Source organism: Passer domesticus, chromosome 23, assembly GCF_036417665.1.
Source record: "Passer domesticus isolate bPasDom1 chromosome 23, bPasDom1.hap1, whole genome shotgun sequence".
Lineage (NCBI taxonomy): Eukaryota > Metazoa > Chordata > Aves > Passeriformes > Passeridae > Passer > Passer domesticus.
Window position 1 is genome coordinate 3,259,586 of NC_087496.1, and position 20,736 is coordinate 3,280,321.

At 50.8% G+C, this 20,736-nt stretch overlaps 1 protein-coding gene across 2 annotated transcripts in view; it reads left to right on the top strand.

Annotated features, from left to right (window-relative positions):
- LOC135285584 (protein CEPU-1) overlaps window positions 1-20,736 on the top strand; it is a 357,552-nt gene that overhangs the window by 185,058 nt on the left and 151,758 nt on the right. Inside the window, exon 1 of one of the 2 annotated variants that reach the window (XM_064397994.1) lies at window positions 3,636-3,681. The exons of the other annotated variant lie outside the window; for it this stretch is intronic. Coding sequence (XP_064254064.1) covers window positions 3,651-3,681 — 31 coding nt within the window. The 5' untranslated portion in view covers window positions 3,636-3,650. Of the gene's footprint in view, window positions 1-3,635; window positions 3,682-20,736 lie in introns of those variants that run through there. 2 annotated transcript variants of the gene reach the window in all.

The window sequence follows — 20,736 nt, forward strand, 5'->3', positions numbered from 1 at the left end:
AAACAGCATTGCCTTGAGGTCACCTCGGAGAAAAGTGTGGAGCTGGGTTTCTTTCAGTGACGTCAGCCCAGTGTTTCTGTCAAATCCTAATGAAACAGTTTATGCAAACGTGGAAACCGACCCATATGCTTCACTCAGCGTAGCCTTTTTTTAACCTTTTAGATAAATGTCAATTTTTTGGAATGACAATGACATTTCAAGTGAGAGATTGAAATGTAACACACAAGAAACATCATCCACGAGATGTTTTGACTTCTCTGCAGCTCCCTCCTCTCCCCGTTCTATTTATTTTCTGTGAAAACTGTTCGCTAAACCTGACTTGAATCCACAGATAGCTTCGGTTCCTGAAAATGACATTTTCTAGCAAACACGCCGTCAATCGAAAACAAAAAGAAATCAATCTTACAGGCTCTGCTCACCTTTGGTGCCAGAGCCAGCCCTGGGCTTTTCAACACTTATGTGTTGCCTCAAAACCACTGGGGCAGGGACATGTGGGTCTTCTGACACTCTCTGACATGCAGAGCTTTTGCTTTTCCAGCTTTGCAGCCCAGGAATTTTCCATTTTGGATCAAGCACTGTGTTTTGGTGGCTCTCTGCAAGGTGGGAGAGGAGCATGTGGAGGGGTCTGGTTGCCATCCTTGCTGATGAAATGCACCAGCCAGGATCCTCTGTAATCAAACACAAGATCAGAGAATCCCAGAATAATTTGGGTTGGGAGAGACCTTAAGGATCATCTTGTTTCAAGCCCATGCCAAGGGCAGGGACACCTTCAGCTATCCCAGAGTGCTCCAATTCCTGTCCAGCCTGGCCTTGGACACTTGCAGGGATCCAGGGGCAGCCACAGCTGCTCTGGGCACCAGGGCCTCAGCACCCTCACAGGGAAGAATCCCTTCCCAATATCCCATCTAACCCTGTCCTGTAGCAGTGTGAACCCATTCCCCTTTGGAATGCCCATTTCTGGCACTCCAGGCCCTTGTCCAAAGTCCTTCTCCAGCTCTCCTGGAGCCCCTTTAGGCCCTGGAAGGGGCTCTAAGTTTTCCCCGAGCCATTTTCTCTGCAGGCTGAACATCCCCAGCTCTCCCAGTCTGTCTCCATAGGAAAAGCACTCCAGCCTTTTTAGCATCTCCATGCCCTCCCCTGGACTTTGTCCAGCACCTGCACATCCTGCTGATGTTGGGGTCCCGGAGTTGGACACAGTGCTCCAGAGAGGTCTCACCAGAATGGAGCAGGAGGGGACAATGCCCTCCCTGGACCTGGTGCTGACGGTGCTGGGAACGCAGCCCAGGACAAGGCTTGGTTTTCTGGGCAGAAAGCACACATTCCCAGGTCAGGGAGATCCGAGCTGGGAAGCAGAGTGTCCTTGTCACACAGGAGCAGTGCTCTGCATTAGCATTGTGAGTGCACGTCTGCCCTGGGGGAATGGAGATATGGAATGGGCAGTGACACCCACAGCCTGACAGGGGATGGGCCAGGATTGGGGACATGGAATGGGCAATGACACCCACAGACTTCTATGGGATGAGCAGGATCAGAGATATGGGGCAGACAATGACATCCACAGCCTGACATGGGATGAGTTGGGATTGGAGTCATGGAATGGGCAATGACATCCACAGCCTGACAGGGGATGAGCTGGGATTGGAGTCATGGAATGGGCAGTGACACCCACAGACTTCCATGGGATGAGCAGGATCAGAGATATGGGGCAGACAATGACATCTGCAGCCTGACATGGGATGGGCTGGGGTCGGGAGCAAGGTGCTGGCTCTGGCTCAGGAGAACAACAAAGTGCAAACCTCGAGTACTTCACCACTCAGGCTCTTGCTTAACTGGTGGCTTATGAATCAGTCCGTGCCCACAAGATTCCCTGAGTCACTGTCTAGAAGGGGATAAATGCTGCTTCTCAGCCTCTCATCCAAATTGTCCTCCTTCAGCCCCTTTATTTTTGTCTGCTGATGGTGTTGTGAAACAAAACCTTCAATTTACAGAGAGGAGATAAATAAAATCTTTGCTGTGGTGCTTTGCTTCTGTTTTACCTCAAAGAGTGTGTGGCTTTCATGGAATCATTGAATGCTTTGGGTAGGGAAAGGACCTTAAAGCTCATCCCATTCCAGCTCCTGCCATGAGCAGGGACACCTTCCACTATCCCATGTTGCTCCAAGCCCCAACCTGGCTTGAACACTTCCAGGAATGTGGCAGCTTCTCTGGGCAATGACCTGGGGAAGTCACTATTGCAGGAAGGTCTCGGGGTGTGAGGACAGCCCTGTCCCCCCTCCTTCTGTCAGGCTGCTTTGTGGCACAGAGCAGAGTGCACCCACATCACTCGCTCTGTCCAGTGTGAGCTCTCAACCTTCTTTACAGCCAGGGAAAATTAATGGCAAGCAGGTTTGGAAGGTAGATTATTTCATTATCATCGTAATTGGTGCTTATAATTAGTTGTTACTCTGGCGTGTGATGTGCCCTGAGCTCTGCGGCTGCAAAGTGCAGGAGCAGAAAGGAAAGGCTATTTTTATTTTATTATTAATTATGGCTGTTGTTTATTTTATTGGATATTTATGCACTTGCTGTTTCAATCAAGTAACCTCAGCTCATTTGGCTTTGCAACAGGCAGATGGTTGGGCTTTGCCTGGCCTGGCTCTGGTTCAGCTTGGGCTCTGCCTCCTGCTCTTCGGTCAGCCGTGCCTCGCTTTGCCCAGGAGGAAATTTGGAATAGCTCTGCCTGCCTTGCTCTGTGCTTGTGCTGTGCATCCACAGAAATTGCAAACCCCAACATCGGTGATGCGGGATGCAGATCCCTCACTGGGGATCCAGAGAAGCATCGCTGCTTCTCCCAGCCGGGACCACCGTCAGCCCGGGCGTCTTGCTGGAGGACAGAAGCCTCTTGTCGGAGGCAAATCACCCTGGAAAAGCCGCAGATATTTGCTCTGAGTCAGGCAAAGGGCCCTCTTTGTGGTGCGTCAGCCTTTCCCGGCTGAAACAATAAATGGCCTTTTCCTCGTTAGCTGACGCAACCCAACAAAGCGCCATTGATTTTGGTAGGTGCTTCATCAGTGACAGCGAGGCAGGGACGGGCTTGACGACCCCACCGGCTTTTCCAGGCGTGCACGGACATGTGGCTGGGTTTTAATGAGCGCTTCGGGCCACAAAGTGGGTCAGCACTTTCATCTGCTCTGCCTCGTCCCTCCTGCAGCACAGCCCCGGGGATGTCACACGAGCTGCCACATCCCGGGGCTGGCCCGTGGGGGGTGGCACTGCGGGGAGGGGTCCTGCTGGGACACGGGGCTGGGACCTGCTGATGCGGCTCCCCACGGATCCTGAGCTTTGTGCGAGTGGCCGGCGTGGTGCGCTTTGAAGCCTGAAACCTTGAGCACTTCAAACGGGCAGAGGACAGGGGGATGATGTATGGGAAATTAATATCTAACGGGGCTAAAAATTGTTCTCGATGTGGCCCGAACTCCCCTGCCCAGCTGAGCTCTATTTACTTTCATCCCATCCAGAGCATTTAGCACAAAGAGACCCCTTACATCCTTAATTTCCGAAAACACAAAGCCTTCCATTTCACTGCATCCAGCTGAAACCTTCCCCTTTTCTCTCTCATTTTCCGGCTCGCTTTTGAAACCTTCTTCTCCCTCGCTGCAGCCTCTCAGGGGATGAAGCAGCAAAGTTTGGAAAGGAGAGCAGGTCGGTAACCCTTTTGTGGCCGGTTTGGTGCAGGGAGGGCTCCTGAGGCTTCCCACATCCCAGCCTGTGCGTCAGCCTTTGCGGGAGCAAAGCCCCGCCGGCACCACGGGCGCGTTTAGCACCGGCCAGGCACGGTGGAGGGTTTGTAACTGGGAATCGGGATGCTGGAATCGCATTTATGTCGCAGTAGGAGGATAACAAGTGAGAGCTGCCTTTCTGGCACAGAGCGGAGCATCCCGGCGGAGCTGTTTTGGCTGTAGGGAGGAGGAGGGAGGATGGTTTCAACATCAGGGCACCAGCCCGAGCCCGGGGGCAGCCGGGTTCAGCCCTGGGCTCTCAGTGTCGTGTTGCTCGCCCATCCCTAGGGAGTGCACCCCATTTCCTTATCAGAGCTGGGGATGACTTCAGGGAGGATTGCTCCACGCAGGGTGGGAATGGTGTGGGCTGGAACGAGCCTGGCATTTCATACCCCACCCCTGCACGGACAGGGAGTGCCTGAGATTATCAGGGCTGGGTGGGGGAGAAAAAAAGCAAAACAAGTGATGTTTCAAAACAGAGCCTCGAGATTTTCCCAGGCTGATTTGCCGGCCCTCCTTTGTGGGCTGGTGCAAAAACACCGAATGAAAAGTAGTTCTTTAGTGCTGACAGGTTAGAGGTGAGTGCTGCCGGGTGATCTCCCCGAGGCATCCCTGTGCCGAGGGCCGAGCAGGGCTCGGATAATTGGAATGGGTCCGGCAGGGCTTCAGGAGGCGGCTGCGAAGCAGGACGGTGCTGGGAGCCAGAGCCCGTTCCGTGGGGTCCGACCCCGCTCCTGCAATCCCGGGCTCCCACCGGGCGGATTTTCCGACTTCCCTGTAAACACAACCTGAGCTTGGTGTGCGGCATTGTGAAACACGGAAGGGTGGGATCGGCAGTGCCGTGCCAGCTTCCTGGAACCCAGCTTTGCCCCGAGGCCTCTGATTGCTGCAATTGTATTCCTGTCATTCCGAGAGGTGTGTGAGCGCCCAGGGCAGCGGCGCTGCTCCCACTCCTTGTGCCCCGGTGCTGCTACGGGTGGGGCTTGGGCTGGGGATGCTGACCCGGAACGGGGACCTCCCGCCAAAGCTGCTAGAAGGAGGCAGGAATTGTAGTCTGGGGATGGAAATTTGTTACTGGTGTAAGGGCTGGCTGGTTTTTAACTCCTTATATAAATGTGTGTGTGTGTGTGTATATATATATATATATATACACACATATGTATATGTGTATGTGTGGGTATATATATACACACCCATATATATGTATATATATCTACATATATGTATATATGTATCTGTATGTGTATATATGTGCATGTATATATATATATGTGTGTGTGTATATATATATATGTGTGCGTGTATATGTATATGTATATGTATATGTATATGTATATGTATATGTATATGTATATGTATATGTATATGTATATATGTATGTATATATTATGCCCAGAGATGTTGTTTATTCCTCACCCTGGAAGTGTTCCAGGCCAGGCTGGAGCAACCTGGTCTAGTTGGAGGTGTCCCAGAAGGGGGTGGAATGAGATGAGCTTTAAGGCCCTTTCCAACCCAAACCGTTCTGGGATTTTGTGACTCTAATTTTCTATATATTGGTATACATGGGGCTGGTGAGGTGCTTGGAGCCTCCATGTGCCTTATGGGGTGACATCACATTAATTTGGGTCCCAATTATGCCCTGAGAGCCCAAGACTGGAGTCACACATGTGAGCAGGACATGGCTTTATAGGTTGATGCCTTCTTGCTGTGCTGTTTCTCTGCACTGGAGTGAAATTCCATAGTTTTCACCTTTTGTTGCTTCTCAGCAGCCCCTGGAGAGCCCCTATTAGCACTGCTGGAGGTCTGACATCTCCTCCTGGATACGAGCCGGGATGTGGAGCTGACCAGCCTCCACAGGGACAGCTTAACGTGCGCCCAGGGGTGTCCCTGAGCAGGTGCAGGTCCCTGGCTGTGGCACCTGGAGCAGCTCCGAGCCCAGCATCTGTCAGCCGCATTCCCCTGCGGGACCAGCGGCTCGCCAGCCATCCCTGCAAAGCTGGGATCTCTTCCATCGCCGGAGGGGCTGATCCTCAGCTGCTGGGAGCTGGCAGCGTGTCGCCCAGCAAATGGCCCAGCTGGTCGGTCGGTGGCTGCCGCTGCCCGTCCCTGAGCAGCCAAACCTGCAGCAGCCCAGGGCCAGTTGGAGCTGCTCGCCTCTCTCTGCCTCCCACTCTTTTCCTCGCTTCTCCCTTTTAATTCTCTCCCCGTCTGTTCATCTCTCTCCCCTTCTGTTCATCCCTCTCTATTCTTGAGCCATCCTTCTTTTCCTCTGTGAAGAAAGCTCAGGGTGGAAGGGAGGAGAGCAGTCCAACTCCATCGGCTTTTCCAATATCCTTCCCTAAAATCTCACCAGGTTACATTATGCTCTAATAGACTTTAAGCCAATCTGCCTAATGCCACTGCAAAGGTCAATTAAATTCACCCTAAAAAATTTACTCCTGGCTCATTATACATTTGGAAAATGAGTTAGAAGCACAAGCTGCCCCAGAGGTTTCTGATATTTTCCTAATGAACATGTCTCCTAATGGAAAAAAAAAGAAAGAAAACCAACACACACACACAAAAAAACCTCACAGCAATTTGAAAGGAATGTTTTGCTGATCCATTGGAGAGAGTAGAGTACGGCTGAGTGTAAGGTGAAGAGGAGGAGGAGGGATGTGTGATGTGATACCTCAGTGAGGTCATTACACCCACCAGAGGAATTTTTTGTAGGAATTTGCTTGCCCAAGCTTTTGGTCAAGAGCTTTGACCTTGTGCCCATGCCTGGCCCCTCTTGAAGGGTGGTTTGTCTCTGTGCTCCCAAGGCATATCCACGCTGACTCTGTCCCAGTGCACTCACAGCCCACCCACGGCTTCCTCACCCCAGCAGTGTTTTGTACCTGCAGGGACTCACAGGCTAAAGGAGGCAAAATTAATCAAGTGAATGATTAATTGCAAACTGTGACCTGGCTTGATGAGACTGACAACTTTGAAGGGCTTTTCAGGCTGAAGATGCTCAATGTGAAAGGCCTTTGTGGACCCTGAGAGGTTTTTTTGGTTTGTTTTTTTTTTTGAGAGAGTGATGAGAGGGCTCTTGAAACCCCTGTGTCTTTGAGGGCACAGAGTTACTTACTGTTCATCAGATTTTCATCCTCATTTCTAATGTGTAGATCCAGCCAGGTGCAGGACAGAAATAAACTCAAAGATGTTCACTGGTCCTTTGGGCACCCAGCTGTGGGTGCTCCCCACAGTGCCCAGGATTGGGTTGATTTGGAATCTCTCTCAATTATGCAGAGGTTATGTTGAATATAAACTGCATTTTGAATTTAGAATTTCATTTCCTGCCCTGCAAGTGGAGTTTCTCAACGGGGAGAAGTGGGGGAAGCAGAGCATCTCTCCGAAAGATTTGCTAGGTAGGAATATAAACCATTAAGAACCAGCAGAAGTGCTTGGAATTAAAATGAAGCAAATCAAGGCAATAAAAGCACAAACGTGACTTTGTCAAAGTCAACGTGTTCCCATGGGAAGTTTTAAATTTCAACAAAACAGCATTTCTGACCAAACAAACAGCCCAAATCCCTCCCATTTGTGCAGGGATTTAATGTCCTGGGATGGTTTGTTGAACAGGACTGAACGTGTAACTTCCACTGGTGCAGAGATGCCACCACTGGGTGTGCTGGGCTTCACCACACCCAGGCTTAGTCACTTAAGTCATAGGGGTCTGGTTTAACTTGATCATCTGCCAGTCAGGGGAGACCTTCCAGCACCTAAGGAGGCTTCAAAAGAGCTGGAGAGGGACTATGGAAAAGTGCCTGGAGTGACAGGACAAGAAATAATGTGTTCCCATTGCCAGAGGGCAGGATTAGATGGCATATTGGAAAGAAATTCTTATCTGTGAGGGTGGAGAGGCCCTGGCACAGGTTCCCCAGAGAAGCTGCAGCTGCCCCTGGATCCCTGGGAGTGTCCAAGGACAGGTTGGATGGAGCTTGGAGCAAACTGGGACACTGTAAGCATCCCTGCCCATGGCAGGGATGGCAGAGGTGGTTTTTAAGGTCCCTTCCATGTCCTGTGTTCCTCACAGAGAGGGCAGTTCATCCCCTCCTGCAGCAGGTGGCTAAAGGATGTGGGATACCTGGATTCCAGCCCTCTCCTTGTGTCTGGCTGAAAAGCCCAGTCTAAGCACCATAATCTAAACCAGGCTGCAACTCCAGGCTGAGCTGCTGCCTTTCTCCAAGAAACTGCTGGGAATTTTCTTGCAGAGCTGTTTTTTTGGCATGGGGAAAAGCTTCAGGGAAACAGAAAGCCTGGGCATAACTCCCTTCAGTTTGTCTTTAATTACAGCTAGGGAAGAGGTGGTAATTACAACACACCTTTCCCTTGCACAGATCCTCAGGTGGAATCAGCGCTCAGAAATATGCATACTAATCAGGAGCCTGGCTTTTGCCAGGGTTGCTGTTGTGTTGGTTGGGATTGAGCAGAGCGAAGCTGCCCAGATGGCATCCAGGATCTGGCTGGCAGAGGAGGCTTTGCAGAGCCACGAGGACAGGGAAAGCTGTTTTCTCCCTCTTGCTACGGATATTAAGCAGGAGCTGGGGACAGCGGGATGGTGCTTGCAATGTCAATTATTAGCGTGTTTAGTAAATTACCTAGTAAATTGGCCCTTAAAATTTCCAACTGCGTGTCCTCTCTTGCACTCCAAGCCTGCAGCTGAGTTGTTTACACTCTTTCAGCGGGGAAGATGGATCAGCTCTGTCTCAGCTTCTGGACGTCTTGCAGAGAGGAGCCTGAGCTGATCCTGCACGCTGTGCCGGGCTGGGAGGTGGAGGGAGGGTCGTGCCCACAAACACAGGAGCCCTCACCTTGGCCCAGCTTAAAGCTGAAAGAGCCGTGACGGGGAAGGCAGGACCCCAGGAATCTGTGTCCTTGCCATCCACAAGCATCCAGGGGCTCCCAGCAGGTTCAGTGCTGTTTGTGTGTGACAGCATCTCCCGTGGTTCTCCTGATTGCCTTCCCTCTGTTCCTGGTGAGGGCTGTGCCTGGTGCAGCACAGAACCGCTGGCACCAGGGCATGAGCTCGTCCTCCTTTTCTCACAACAGCAGGCTGAGGGAGAGGCTGGCTAAAGAGAAAGGCAGGTATCTGTGTGATGGGGAGGGAGAAGGATGCTCTGCAAGCTGCGTGAGATGGGTGAAACAGTGCTGGGGAGACTTTGCGGTGGTCTGCTGGCCACTGCCTGCTCCTTAAACTGATCTGGGGAACTTATCTCCTTCAAAATCTGGGGTTAAATAGGTGGGAGATCACTGTGGGTGAGCCTTAAGGATGCTTCCCAGAAAGGGAACCCTAGTCCCATGTGCTTTTGGGCTATATCTGCTCAGGGCCTGCCTTGGGACCTACCCTTTGGGGCTGGGACAGCATTGAGAAGATCTGGCTTTATTTGGGACTGATCCCAGGCCAGATCCCCTTCCTCCCCCATTTTTTCCCATTTTGCTAGGTGGGATGTGCATGGTCTGTTTTCCATCGCAAGACACATTTTCCCTTCTGTGCATTTCCACCTCTCCTTTTGCCTTTTCATGTGTTGTGGAAAGGTCAGCCCATATCTGGAACATGCTTTAAATTTGCACAGAGAGCCGGGGGCAGGAGGAGAGGGGAGGTTCGTGCTGCTGCAGCTCCAGCCCTCTCAGAGGGAGGTTTGCTGCCTATTTCACTATTTTTATGGATGGATGGGATGCAGGACTGCGTGAAAACCCACCTGCAACCTGAGGAAATCACCTTTTCTTAGCAGAAATCCCTCAAAGCACACAATGATGGTGTTGTAACCCCACCGGCTGTAGCGATCTGCTGTCCCCCCTCCAGCCTCAGCTCTTGGGGTGCATCAGCCTCATCCTTCCTCTCTCCGCGGGGTGATCCTCACCTCCTCCAGCCCGCTGCTGTCAGAGGAGCCACCTCCTCCTGCTCCGTGTCCCGCTGAGCCGGCAGCGCGTGTCCCACCCTCTCCCCTTTTCTCCGCATCCTGCATCCCTCGCACTTTTCCCAGGAGCTCAGGGGACGCCATGGCCGGCGCCGTGCCCCCTCCTTGTCTCCACGTCAGGCCCTTACCTTGCCTGTCAGGCGCTGCCTCCTCTCGCCGGGACCCGATGCTGCTTCATTTCTGTTTTAATTTTGCTGCGGTTTCGCGACAGCCACTGCGGGGTCAGGAGTTACAGAAAGGTTGCTGGTGAGTGATGGGTATTGACATCCTTAACAGCGCCCTGACCCCATCAGTCTCGCTCTGTTCTTCTTTTTCCTTACACTTGCCCTGTTTTTTTGCTTTTAAATTGGCCTCTTTCATGCATAAAGCTGCTTCATCACATTTTACCCAAAGCCGCAGCCGGCGAGGCAGGAAGGGAAGTGCTGATTTGCCCTGGCTGGCATTGAGGGAGGCTTTCATTCTCTTATTTTCCTATCCAAGAAGCCTTGAGTGCTGCTTTTTGCCCCCCTTTTTTTTTCTCTGATCTGCCAGCTCATCTTTCCAAATGCCCACCTGGATTGTCGTGCGTGTGCCTGGGGCTGTCATGGGGGCTCACACAAACAACCAGCTGACCTTGTGCAGGGCCGGGATGCATGTTGGAGGCTCAGCAGCAGGAACAAGCTCATCCCTGCTCTTTTTCCACAGCCTGGCTCCTTGTGGATTCCATGTGCAAACAGCTGGGAGAGCTTGTCCAGAGATATGCACCAGAAGAGCTGCTGCTCACATGCACCAGGCTGTAAAACCCCAGCACAGCAACTCAGGTGCAGGAGAAGCTCAGAAGGAGTTAGCAGTGGGGGGATGACAGAATTTCTACTCAAAAATTTAAAAAAACAAAAAAAAACAAAACAAAAAACCCCCACACCTCTATTTAATTTGTTTTGATGAAAGAGAGTAGCTTTAGATGGGATACTGGGAAGAAATTCTTTCCTTGTGGGTGGGGATGTCCTGGCATGGGGTACCCAGAGCAGCTGTGGCTGCCCCATCCCTGGAAATGTCCAAGGCCAGGTTGGATGGGACTGGGAGGACCTGGGATAGTGGAAAGTGTCCCTGCCCATGGCAGGGGGTGGAATGGGATGAGTTTGAAAATGCCTCCCATCCCAAGCCACTCTGGGATTCTGTACATCCCAGTGTTTCCCCCCAGCCGAGGCTCATGGCATCCCCTCCTTGCTGCACCTCATAAACCCCAGCCTGGCAGCCCATCACTGCTTCATCTGGCCAGACATAAACCTCCACACAGGCTGTTTGGAAATATGGCGCAGCTCATTTTAAACGTGTCTTATCTCCCCGCTGAGGAGCTGTGTGGCTCAGCAAGGCTGGGTTTGCCTCCCTCCTGCAGCTCATCCACATCTCCACTCCCATCCCAGTGCTCTCCTTCCCCCCATCCCACAACAAGCTGCCGTGACGTTATCAGATGCTTCAGCACTAAAACTCCTGGCACGCAAACTTCTTTTTTTTTTTTTTGGGCTTTATTGTTGCATCCATAAAACTGGCTGGGAAAACTGCTGAAGCAGTAACCCTGCTCCGTTTTAAAGGCAGCTGCAAATCAGCCCCACTCCCCGGTGCAGCACTGAGCTGGTTTTATGAGCCCTAATTAAACAGGATCTGCCCTGTGGTCCAGCTTCCACCCAGCCTATCTGAGAGATGGGATTTAATGGTTGGGGTTATGGATCTGTGTCCGTGGGCTTTGGTTCCCCTGGAAATGAACTGTAATAGGATGGTGAATGGATTAAAGTGAACGGAAACAGCCCGTGCAAAGCCGTACATCAGGTGTGTGTTTTGTCTTAGCTGAGAAATGCAGGTTGGGGACTGAGTCAACCTGTTTTAGGGTTGGACAAGGAACAATCTAGCACTGCTTTGTGATGCTGAAAAATGGGAATGGGCGTTAAATAAAGGAAATAGTCATTGCTGAGAGAGCGCCAGGGCTGTCGACACGCCTGGATTGTGCCTGTAGAATACCAAGGTTTTCAGGGTTTTGTAGAATACCAGAGCAGGGTTTTGGTAGTTTCAGGCTGGCTTGGGCAGAGATCCTTCTCAGAGTGGGATGGCATGGACTGTCCCTTTGTTTGTTTTCTGTGGAAATCTCTGTAAGGCTTACATCTCCTGACATTTCTTTGTGGTGGCATCTCTACAGGGGAAACCTCATGGTCCTGCTGCAGCAGGAGGAGGGAAGTGCTGGCACCCAGCAGTTGACAATTTATCTGAACCCTTGAGTCTTTCCAAGAAAGCAATTTCTTTGATATTTCTCTTGGCATTTGAAGAGGGGAAAAGGTATTTCCCACATACACGCACTGGTTTTAGCCTTCCCTTCCCTGAAATTATGATTTCTCTCTTTGTAAAAGTCAACTGCATCTTACAAGCCATAAACAGGGTGAAGAGGGAGGTGGGGAGGAGAGTTTGCAGTACAGGAACTCTGGAGTGGTGTCCGTAAGGATACTGGAATTTTTCATGGCAGAAGAGGATCCTTCCAGACAATTCTGTGCACCCAACATTGGGCTCCCCCAGCTGTGTCATCCACAAGCAACAGTGAAATATCAGCAGCATCATGGCTGGGCTTAAATCTTTACTGAATCTCCATTTTTCTTTCTTTAAACGCTTACAGAATAAATGGAATTTATAATCAGAAACCATAAAATCTCTGATTTATGATTCATCTTGATGACAATATTTAATAACTCGTGTATATTTTATTACATCTTTTTAATGCCCTGTTGTGGAATTTTACTTAGGCATTTCACCCTCTATATCAACCTGTCTCAGCACAGATGGGCTGACTTTTTTGCCTTGGGCTGGCAACGGAGCCAAATGTGCTCCGGGCTGGGCTCTTCCCAGGACTGCCTCAGCCTGTCCAAGCAGGCACGGAAAGCAGCTCTGGACATCCAGCCGTGGTTCCAAGAGCTGCTCACATTGCAGATCTGATGTCTTTCCCTGCCTGGGCAGCTTTTTTCCGACATCCCCAGCCAAGTTTCGGTGCAGGTGGGGAGAGATATTCAACTGTAGGGCCTCTCTTCCCTCCTCAAGGACTTTTTGCTTGGAAACGCGGAGCTATTTAGGTTATTGCTCAAGTGTGTTCTCCTCTGGAGAGCTCTCCCTGCCTTTCTGGGACCATTAGTGCAAATTATCTGCTGCATCCCATCATCCCCCAGCCTGCAGCACCCAGGGTACGGATCGTCCCACGGGGAGGGGATGCTCATAAGCACCAGAGCTGCGTTCTGGCTTGGCTGGAAAGCAGCAGCTCCCTGCATCCCTCCCTCCCAGCTGGCTTCTATAACCAGAGCTGGAATGCAGAGGAACGAGGGATGGGCAACAGCTTGGGATGGATGCCCCTGAGGTTTGGATGCAGGAGGGGTTCGTGTGCTTCCTTAGGTGCTGTTTTGGGTGTTAAACCCATGCCAGCACAGGGACAGGTCATGTCTAGAGCTAGTGCTAGGAGGCACTGCAAGCCTGGGGCCACATCAGCCTGGTTTTAGCCTGGTTTTTGGCAAGTGAGCTGGGAGTGTATGGTAACATCCATTTTCCTTCTGCTGAGCATGGTCTGGTGGTTTGGTTTTGTTGCTCCTCGAGAAGGATGAGGCCCCAACACTGTGCTGGTGCTTGAGCAAGCCGGGTGAGGGGATGGAGTGCCAGGAATAGCTGGGAGCACACGGGCCTGGGGCTGGCAGCACCCCAGGAGCTCGTTGGGAGCGTCTGTGCGGCCCTGGCTGTGCTGCAGGTCGCTGCCCATCCATCCGGCGCTGCCATCGCCTCGCTGCTCCTGGCAGGAGCCGGCCGAGCGGCCAGGTGGAGAGGAGGAAACGGGGCGAGACGCCGGCACAGCCTCCCCCGTGCTGCCGGCAGCCATCCGCATGGATGGGCAGCGGCCGAGGGGCCTGGGCGGGCTGGGAGGGGCTGAGGGGATCAGTGGGACCTGGGGATAGCTGGACAGGCTGCACAAGGGAAGGGGAGAGGGTGGGAAGCAGTCAGGAAGGGAGGAAAAAGCAGCAAGCATCAAATCTTTGTTTTTGGTTTGTTTTTTTTTTTGGGCACCCAACAGCAGGAGGATGTGGAGCTGCTGGAGCCAGTCCAGAGGAGGCCACAGAGATGCTCTGAGGGCTGGAGCCCCTCTGCTCTGGAGCCAGGCTGGGAGAGCTGGGGGTGCTCACCTGGAGAGGAGAAGGCTCCAGGGAGAGCTCAGAGCCCCTTGCAGGGCCTAAAGGGGCTCCAGGAGAGCTGGAGAGGAACTGGGGACAAGCATGGAGGGACAGGACACAAGAATGGCTCCCACTGCCAGAGGGCAGGGCTGGATGGGATATTGGGAAGAATTCTCCCCTGTGAGAGTGGGCAGGCCCTGGCACAGGGTGCCCAGAGCAGCTGTGGCTGCCCCTGGATCCCTGGCAGTGCCCAAGGCCAGGTTGGGGCTTGGAGCAGCCTGGGACAGTGGATGGTGTCCCTGCCCAGGGCAGATGTTTGGAAGCGGATGAGCTTTAAGGTCCCTCCCATCCCAAACCATTCTGGATTTCTATTATATTTGGGATTCAGCATTTTTTTGGGGTTGCAATTTTGAGTACAGAGAGGTTGGTTGTTTAATTTTGGAGCTTTGATGAGGTGACCCTGTACTGTCCCTCCAACAAGGAGCACTGTAACCACTTGGCTCTTGCATGGGGAACGCAGAAACACCAAATACCTGAACTCCAGGCGCTGTTATGCAGCCACCAGTCTGTTGGTCCTGGGTGCTGATGGTTTCTTTTGAAATGAACAGAAAAATTCAGTCTCCTTCACAATGTTTTGACAGTTTTTTGGGTTTTCTTGTTGGTTGTTTTTTTGTGGGGCTCAAACTGTTTTGCAAAGAACTCTCAGGGCTGGATGAAATGTTTGTGCTGGGAAATCAGCCATCTTCAAAAGGGCTACTGCTCTCCTGCAAAACATTTGCAGAGTTTTCATCTGCGCATTTTGGCTCCTCTGATACAAGGCAGAAATCATCCTGGGAATTGTCTTCCCGATGGTTATTCTGCTGTCTCTTCTAGGAAATAGAAAAAGGCATAAATGAGAATAACTTCAGCCAACCAACAGCAAGAGAACATCCTCTGTGCTGCAGGTTGCTGGGCTTGAATGGTTTTGGTTTAAACAAGGTCATTGATCCCAAACAAAAACCTGCCTGATGTGAGTTGAATGGCTGAGATCTCAGATCACAGGGGTTTTGAGGAACTTTTGCCATCCTTGACTGCCCCAAATTGCTCTTACTGGCTGCATGTTATTGTTCAAAATTTATTTATTTCCTTATTGAACACCATAAACAAAGAGGCTTTTGTAGAATCATGGAATCACAGAATGGTTTGGGTGGGAAGAGACCTTGAAGCTCATCTCATTCCAGCCCCTGACATGGACAGGGACATCTTCCATTGGGCCAGGTTGCTCCAAGCCTCATCCAACCAGGCCTTGAACAATTCCAGGGATGAGGCAGCCACAGCTTCTGTGGGCAACAGAGACTTTAAAGCTGCATCACTGGCTGGGAGGAGCAGGATGATCCCTGTGCAGATTTGAGCAAAAAAAAAAGTCATTGGGAGGATGAAACTCCTTCCCTGGAAGGAGCAGGTGACTTCTCAGAGCAGGCACATCACAAGGCTGGGCTGACCCATTCCAGCCCTAAATTATAGTCTAGCACAGGAGAAGAAACCTCCCGAGGAGGTGAGATGGGATCACAATCTCTAAAGACCTTCTGGGCAATGTTGGAAATGAAGAAAAGGAATTATTCCTGGTCTCCAAAGGTGGTAGACAAGGAGTAATGGCCTGGAGCTAAGGAAGGGAAATTTTTTCTGCTTGGCTATTAAGAAAGTGCCCCCCAGTCAGGAGGGAAGGGGGAGAGTCCCCAGGGAGGGAGCGCTGGCGCCGGCCACAGCGCAGAGATGGGATGTTAATGGAGGTGATGAAGGGAAGGATCTTTAGACAACACAAGAGGTCAACCTGTTGACCTGAGCCAGCTCCCTCCTGGCCCTACAATCTGTACGGTGCCATGATAAATTCCACTTCCCTGACTTTACTGCGGGTGCTTTATCGCTCGACTTAATGGCTGGGAAATGTCTTCACTTGACTGCTCCTTTCAGATGAGAGGGCCGTCTGTGATCCTCGGGCTTAAGCAACAATTCACTGCCTGCAAAGGGATGATGCCTTTTTATTATCTTCCCTCTCAGAGCCTGGACTCGAGGTCCTGGCTCCTCTTTGCCACTGATTTTTCCCTTTTTGACCTCGTCCGTCCCTGCTACCTTGCAGATTCTCACAAGCTGCCTTTGCAAGCACATATTTGGAGTTTCCATCCTCTGAGTTCTGATTTGGCAATGGCTCTATTCAGTCAGACATGGGTGGGTGGTGTGGGGCTCCCCGAGGGTGTTGTGACCCCTTTGGATTCCAGCCTGGAGAGCAGGAGTCAGGTGTGGAGGAGGATGCTGGCAGCAGATGTGTGTGGTACAACCACCCTCCTGTTTTTATTGCAGGTCCCAGTGGTCTCATCAGAATTGATGTTTTCTTTAATGTTACGGGCTCCATGCAATTGCAGAGGAATCCAGGCTTTGGATGAGCAGCAGCTTTAAAATGCTGGGGTTGCACAAAAAAGTATGGAAATACATCTGGAATCTGCCAGCTAATAAACCCAGCTCATCTTAATTATGACTGCTTTTATTTTAGAGGTCAAAGTGAAGGTTTGCAGGGGTCTAATTTGGAGCAGTGGAGCTATGGAGATGTTCCCAATGGGAATTTTGAAGGAGTCTGATGTTACAATGTGCTGGGTTGTGGTGATGGAGGGCCCTGTGTTGCAGCGAGCATCAACTCATTCCTGGAGGGAGCCAGCCTTGCTGGAAGCCTTTATTTTTAAGGAAGTGGGGGAGAGATGGTGTTTGAGGCAGAGCCAAGGCTGTGGATGTGTCCCTGGGCTGGAATGAGCAGCGTGTCCGGGAGCGATGCCGCAGGGTGGGGGCAAGTGGGGGCTGGCAGCTCCTTCCAGCTGCCCCCAGGCTGTGCTCCCCATGGAGCCTCCACCTTTCCTTGGATAAATGCCAAGGAATGTGTGTCCCTTTCTGGAGGCTGTTAGAGTGAATTGTGAGGAGGTGCTGGGAGCAGAGGAGGAACCGTCACCATCAGCGGCTTTTTGTTAATCTGGTCTGAAGGTTCCCACTGTGGATGTGGCTGGAGCTGTCCCTGCTCTCCCCGTGGGTGCAAATGGAAATGTGCAGGCTCCTGGTGCCTCTGGATGGAGGGAGACAAGGGAGGCCGATGCAAGAGGGATTTTCCACCTCTGCTTTTATATCTGCATCTTTTTGCTTTGCTCTCTTTGCCCATTCCCAAACAGATGTGGAGATGGAGAAAGCCACTGTTGGAATTCGGGCTGTGGATCCCGGAGTGGTTTGTGTTGGATGGGAACTTAAAGCTCACCTAATCCAATCTCCCGCAGTCACCAGAGACATCTTCAACTAGACCAGATTGGTCAGAGCCTGTTGGTCTTCCATCAATGTACTTTTATGCACAGAAAGTGCCTTTATTGCAAAATTTCTGGTATACTTTTTATTTTTATCCAGAGAAATTGATTTTCCATTGGGCAAATCTAAATCTAGGTGATTGCCTGGAAAGAGCTCAGTGGCTTAGTTGTCTGATGACTAAGGGAGGAGTTGTCCCTGCTGGCCAGGGAGACCTGCTGGGAGGCAGTGGGAAGCACCAAACCCCAAAACCCCAAACCCTAAAACCCACTGGAAAGTAACTTGTCATATTCTGTCCCATCTACAGGACACAGATTACTCTTTCAGGAGCTGGGAGCTAGCTGGAATGTCCTTGCATTAAGTAAACGGGGGGAAAACTAATCTATTCCACGAAAATTTTACCTTTTGGAAATTTCTGCTGAGATGAGGAAGTTAGAGGATATTTTCTTTTTTATTTAAACATATATAGACATATATATATATACACACACATACATATTTGAGTTTCAGCAGCTTTCCATTTCCTAGTCAGCTCTCTGCATGATACCATTTCTGCGGGCACCAGATGACTTTTTTCCCCCTCAGGAAATTTTCTAATATCAATTTAATTTTGACTCTCACAGCTGCATCTATTCCGTGGGGAACCTACTCTACGGCCTAGCCAAGAAAGTGTTTCCTCTTAGCTGCGAGTTCATTTTCCAGCTTTAAAACATCATTCAGTCATTCCTAATGAAAGGTATAATCAACTTTAAGGCTCCATGGCTTAGCTGAGCCCCTAATGGAGATGGGGATCATTCCTGTAAGATCATTCCAGCAATGGCTCGGCCCTTATTTCCCTCGACAGCTGTGCTGGCACCTTGCAGAGGATGGATTTCAGTGGATGAAACTGCACCCAGAGGGATTAGAGCCAGTCCACGTGGATGCAACTCCGTGAGTTTCTCCCTTGGGATGCATTCTGGCATCCCACAGGGATTTGCTCCTTCTCTGTTGTTGTGGCTCCACAAATCCTGTGCGGCTTCTGCAGGAGCAGATGATAAAGAATTTGGTCCAGCTTGACTTAAAACAAAGAAAAAGAAGGAAAAAACAAACCCAAACAGCAAAAATCCCCAGCAAAAACACAGTTTGTGTCCCATCTGATTGTATTTCCATGCCCACGTCTGCTCTGCATAAATGTTTTGGGAGCACCAAAGGGGAATTGTCTTCATTTTCCGTGGCGTGCTGTGCAACAGGAAGGGTTGGGGTTATTCCAGACCCTGCTGAATTCCACCATGGATACAGTTCTGTACATCCCTTCCTGTGCCCATCTGCTGTGGAAATATGAATGCAAATAGCACCAGGAAAACAGGATCAGGTGGAAGGAGGGAGCAGTAGGAGACCTGTGAGGAACATCAGGGCTGGGCTGGGCTGCCTTGGGAGTGGGGTAGTGTTAAATAAGGTCATGGAGCACTGGAGCTCCAAATGGACCCCACGGAGCAGGATGGGATTTATTCCATTGCGTGTTTACCCAGCCTTGTGGAACAGGAACCCTGGGCTGCTCTGGGTGGAGGAAAGCCCTGGAAATTATGGAATAGGATGGAATGGGATAGAAAGGAGAGAAGAGAAGAGAAGAGAAGAGAAGAGAAGAGAAGAGAAGAGAAGAGAAGAGAAGAGAAGAGAAGAGAAGAGAAGAATTGAAAATAGAATCAGATAGAATAGAATAGAATAGAATAGAATAGAATAGAATAGAATAGAATAGAATAGAATAATTTAGGTTTGAAAAGCCCTGAAAGATCACTGAGTTCACCCATTTCCCCAGCACTGCCAGCTTTATAGAGCTTTCAAATGCCTTCAGGGATGGGATTCCACCAGTGCCCTGCTGCCAGGAAAAAGTGCCCTGGGGACCCTGGGACACCAGATGTGCCACAGGGCAGGGGAAGGGCTGTGGGGATGAACCCACCCCTCAGCCAGGGCTGGATGCTTTCCGTGCAATGGGTTCTTAAGTTTCCCCCTCCCTGTTCAACCCTAAAGTAGCTTATGAAGCATCAAAATGACAGAACTTTGGAAATAAGCAAAACCTCCAAGTCCTCCATCTCTCTCCCAGAGGAAAAACCCAAACAGATGAGCCAACAGAAATTTTTAATTGAAACGTTTGGGTACAAATTACCTGACAATCCAAACAGAGGAGTTTGGAACCAGCACTGAGCTTCTTGTTCAGAAAATATTGAAGCAACCTGACACTTTCAGAACTCCCCATAAACCTTTGGAAGTGAAAAATTAATCTGGAGTAACCTCTTTCTCTGCTTTCTAAAGCAGATTGGCTTTTGATGGATGCTTTTACCTCCTCAATAGATCCCAACCAGCCGAGCTTGGCTCTTCTCTGTTTTGTGGTGTGAATCCCTGGAGCATCAGAGAGTGGGAATGCACCTGGGGCTGCTCTGGGTGTGAGCGATTGCTCTGGATACCTGGAGCATTTCCATTCCTACCTCCTCCCCTTTTGCTGTGCCTGTCAGTCCACGTCCATCATTCCTTCTTGCAGCAGTCAGGTGTCTGTTGCTGCTGCCTTTTATCCCTCTGAATCTACCTCGTGGGATTAGGCAGGGAACGGAGAGTTGTAGCATATAATAGCAGGGCTGTAATTACCTGATGAATACGGTGTAATTACACTGTGGTAAAGCTTTTGGATAACCTCACCACCTCCCACTTGTCCCTGTAACTGGAATCTCACTACATTTCAGCTCTTAACGTTACCTCCATCTCCAAAATTGTGGCTTTGGCTTCCTGGTCACCATGGAAGGGTATTTATAACATTCAGTGGCACCACTGATTTTGCACTTACACTTTAATTAATTTGCGGCCATGGAGCCTTGAAGTTGTAAGAATAGAGTGAAAATTGCAGGTGTGGGAAGCAGAGCTGTGGTGTAATCGCACCACAATTGCTGGGCAATCACACCCTGCAAGCTCAGCATAAAGCCACATTAAAGTTTTGGTGGGACCTCCCTGGGGTCTGTTGGCACAGGTTTGGATGGGCAGAGGGATCTGAGCTGCTGCAGGTCCCTCTGCCCAGGTGCAGGCAGGTTGGACTCCTCACTCTCTACAACTCCCTGAGGGTGAAGGCTGGTGGGGGTCAGCCTCTTCTCCCAGAAACAGGGACAGGACAAGAGAACACAGCCTCAGGCTGTGCCAGAGGGGTTCAGGCTGGACATCAGGTGGAATTCCTTCATGGAAAGGGTTGTCGAGCATTGGCAGGGGCTGCCCAGAGAGGGTTGGAGTCCCCATCCCTGGAGGTGTCCAAGAAACACCTGGACGTGGCACTCAGTGCTCTGGGCTGGGTGACAAGGTCACAGGTTGGACTCGATGATCTTGGAGGGCTTTCCAACCTTAATGATTCTGGGATTCTCTGAATTCTCTGACTCTCCTTCAGTTAGCAGCTGTGGAACAGCATTTTCCCTGATCCATCCTGCTTGCAGCTTCGAGCCCCTCAGCCCAGCCTGGATGTGGCCTGGTGGCACCACTCAGCAAACTTCATCTTAATGAGTGACCTGAAGCTAATTACCATCTTCCTTGCACATTTCCATC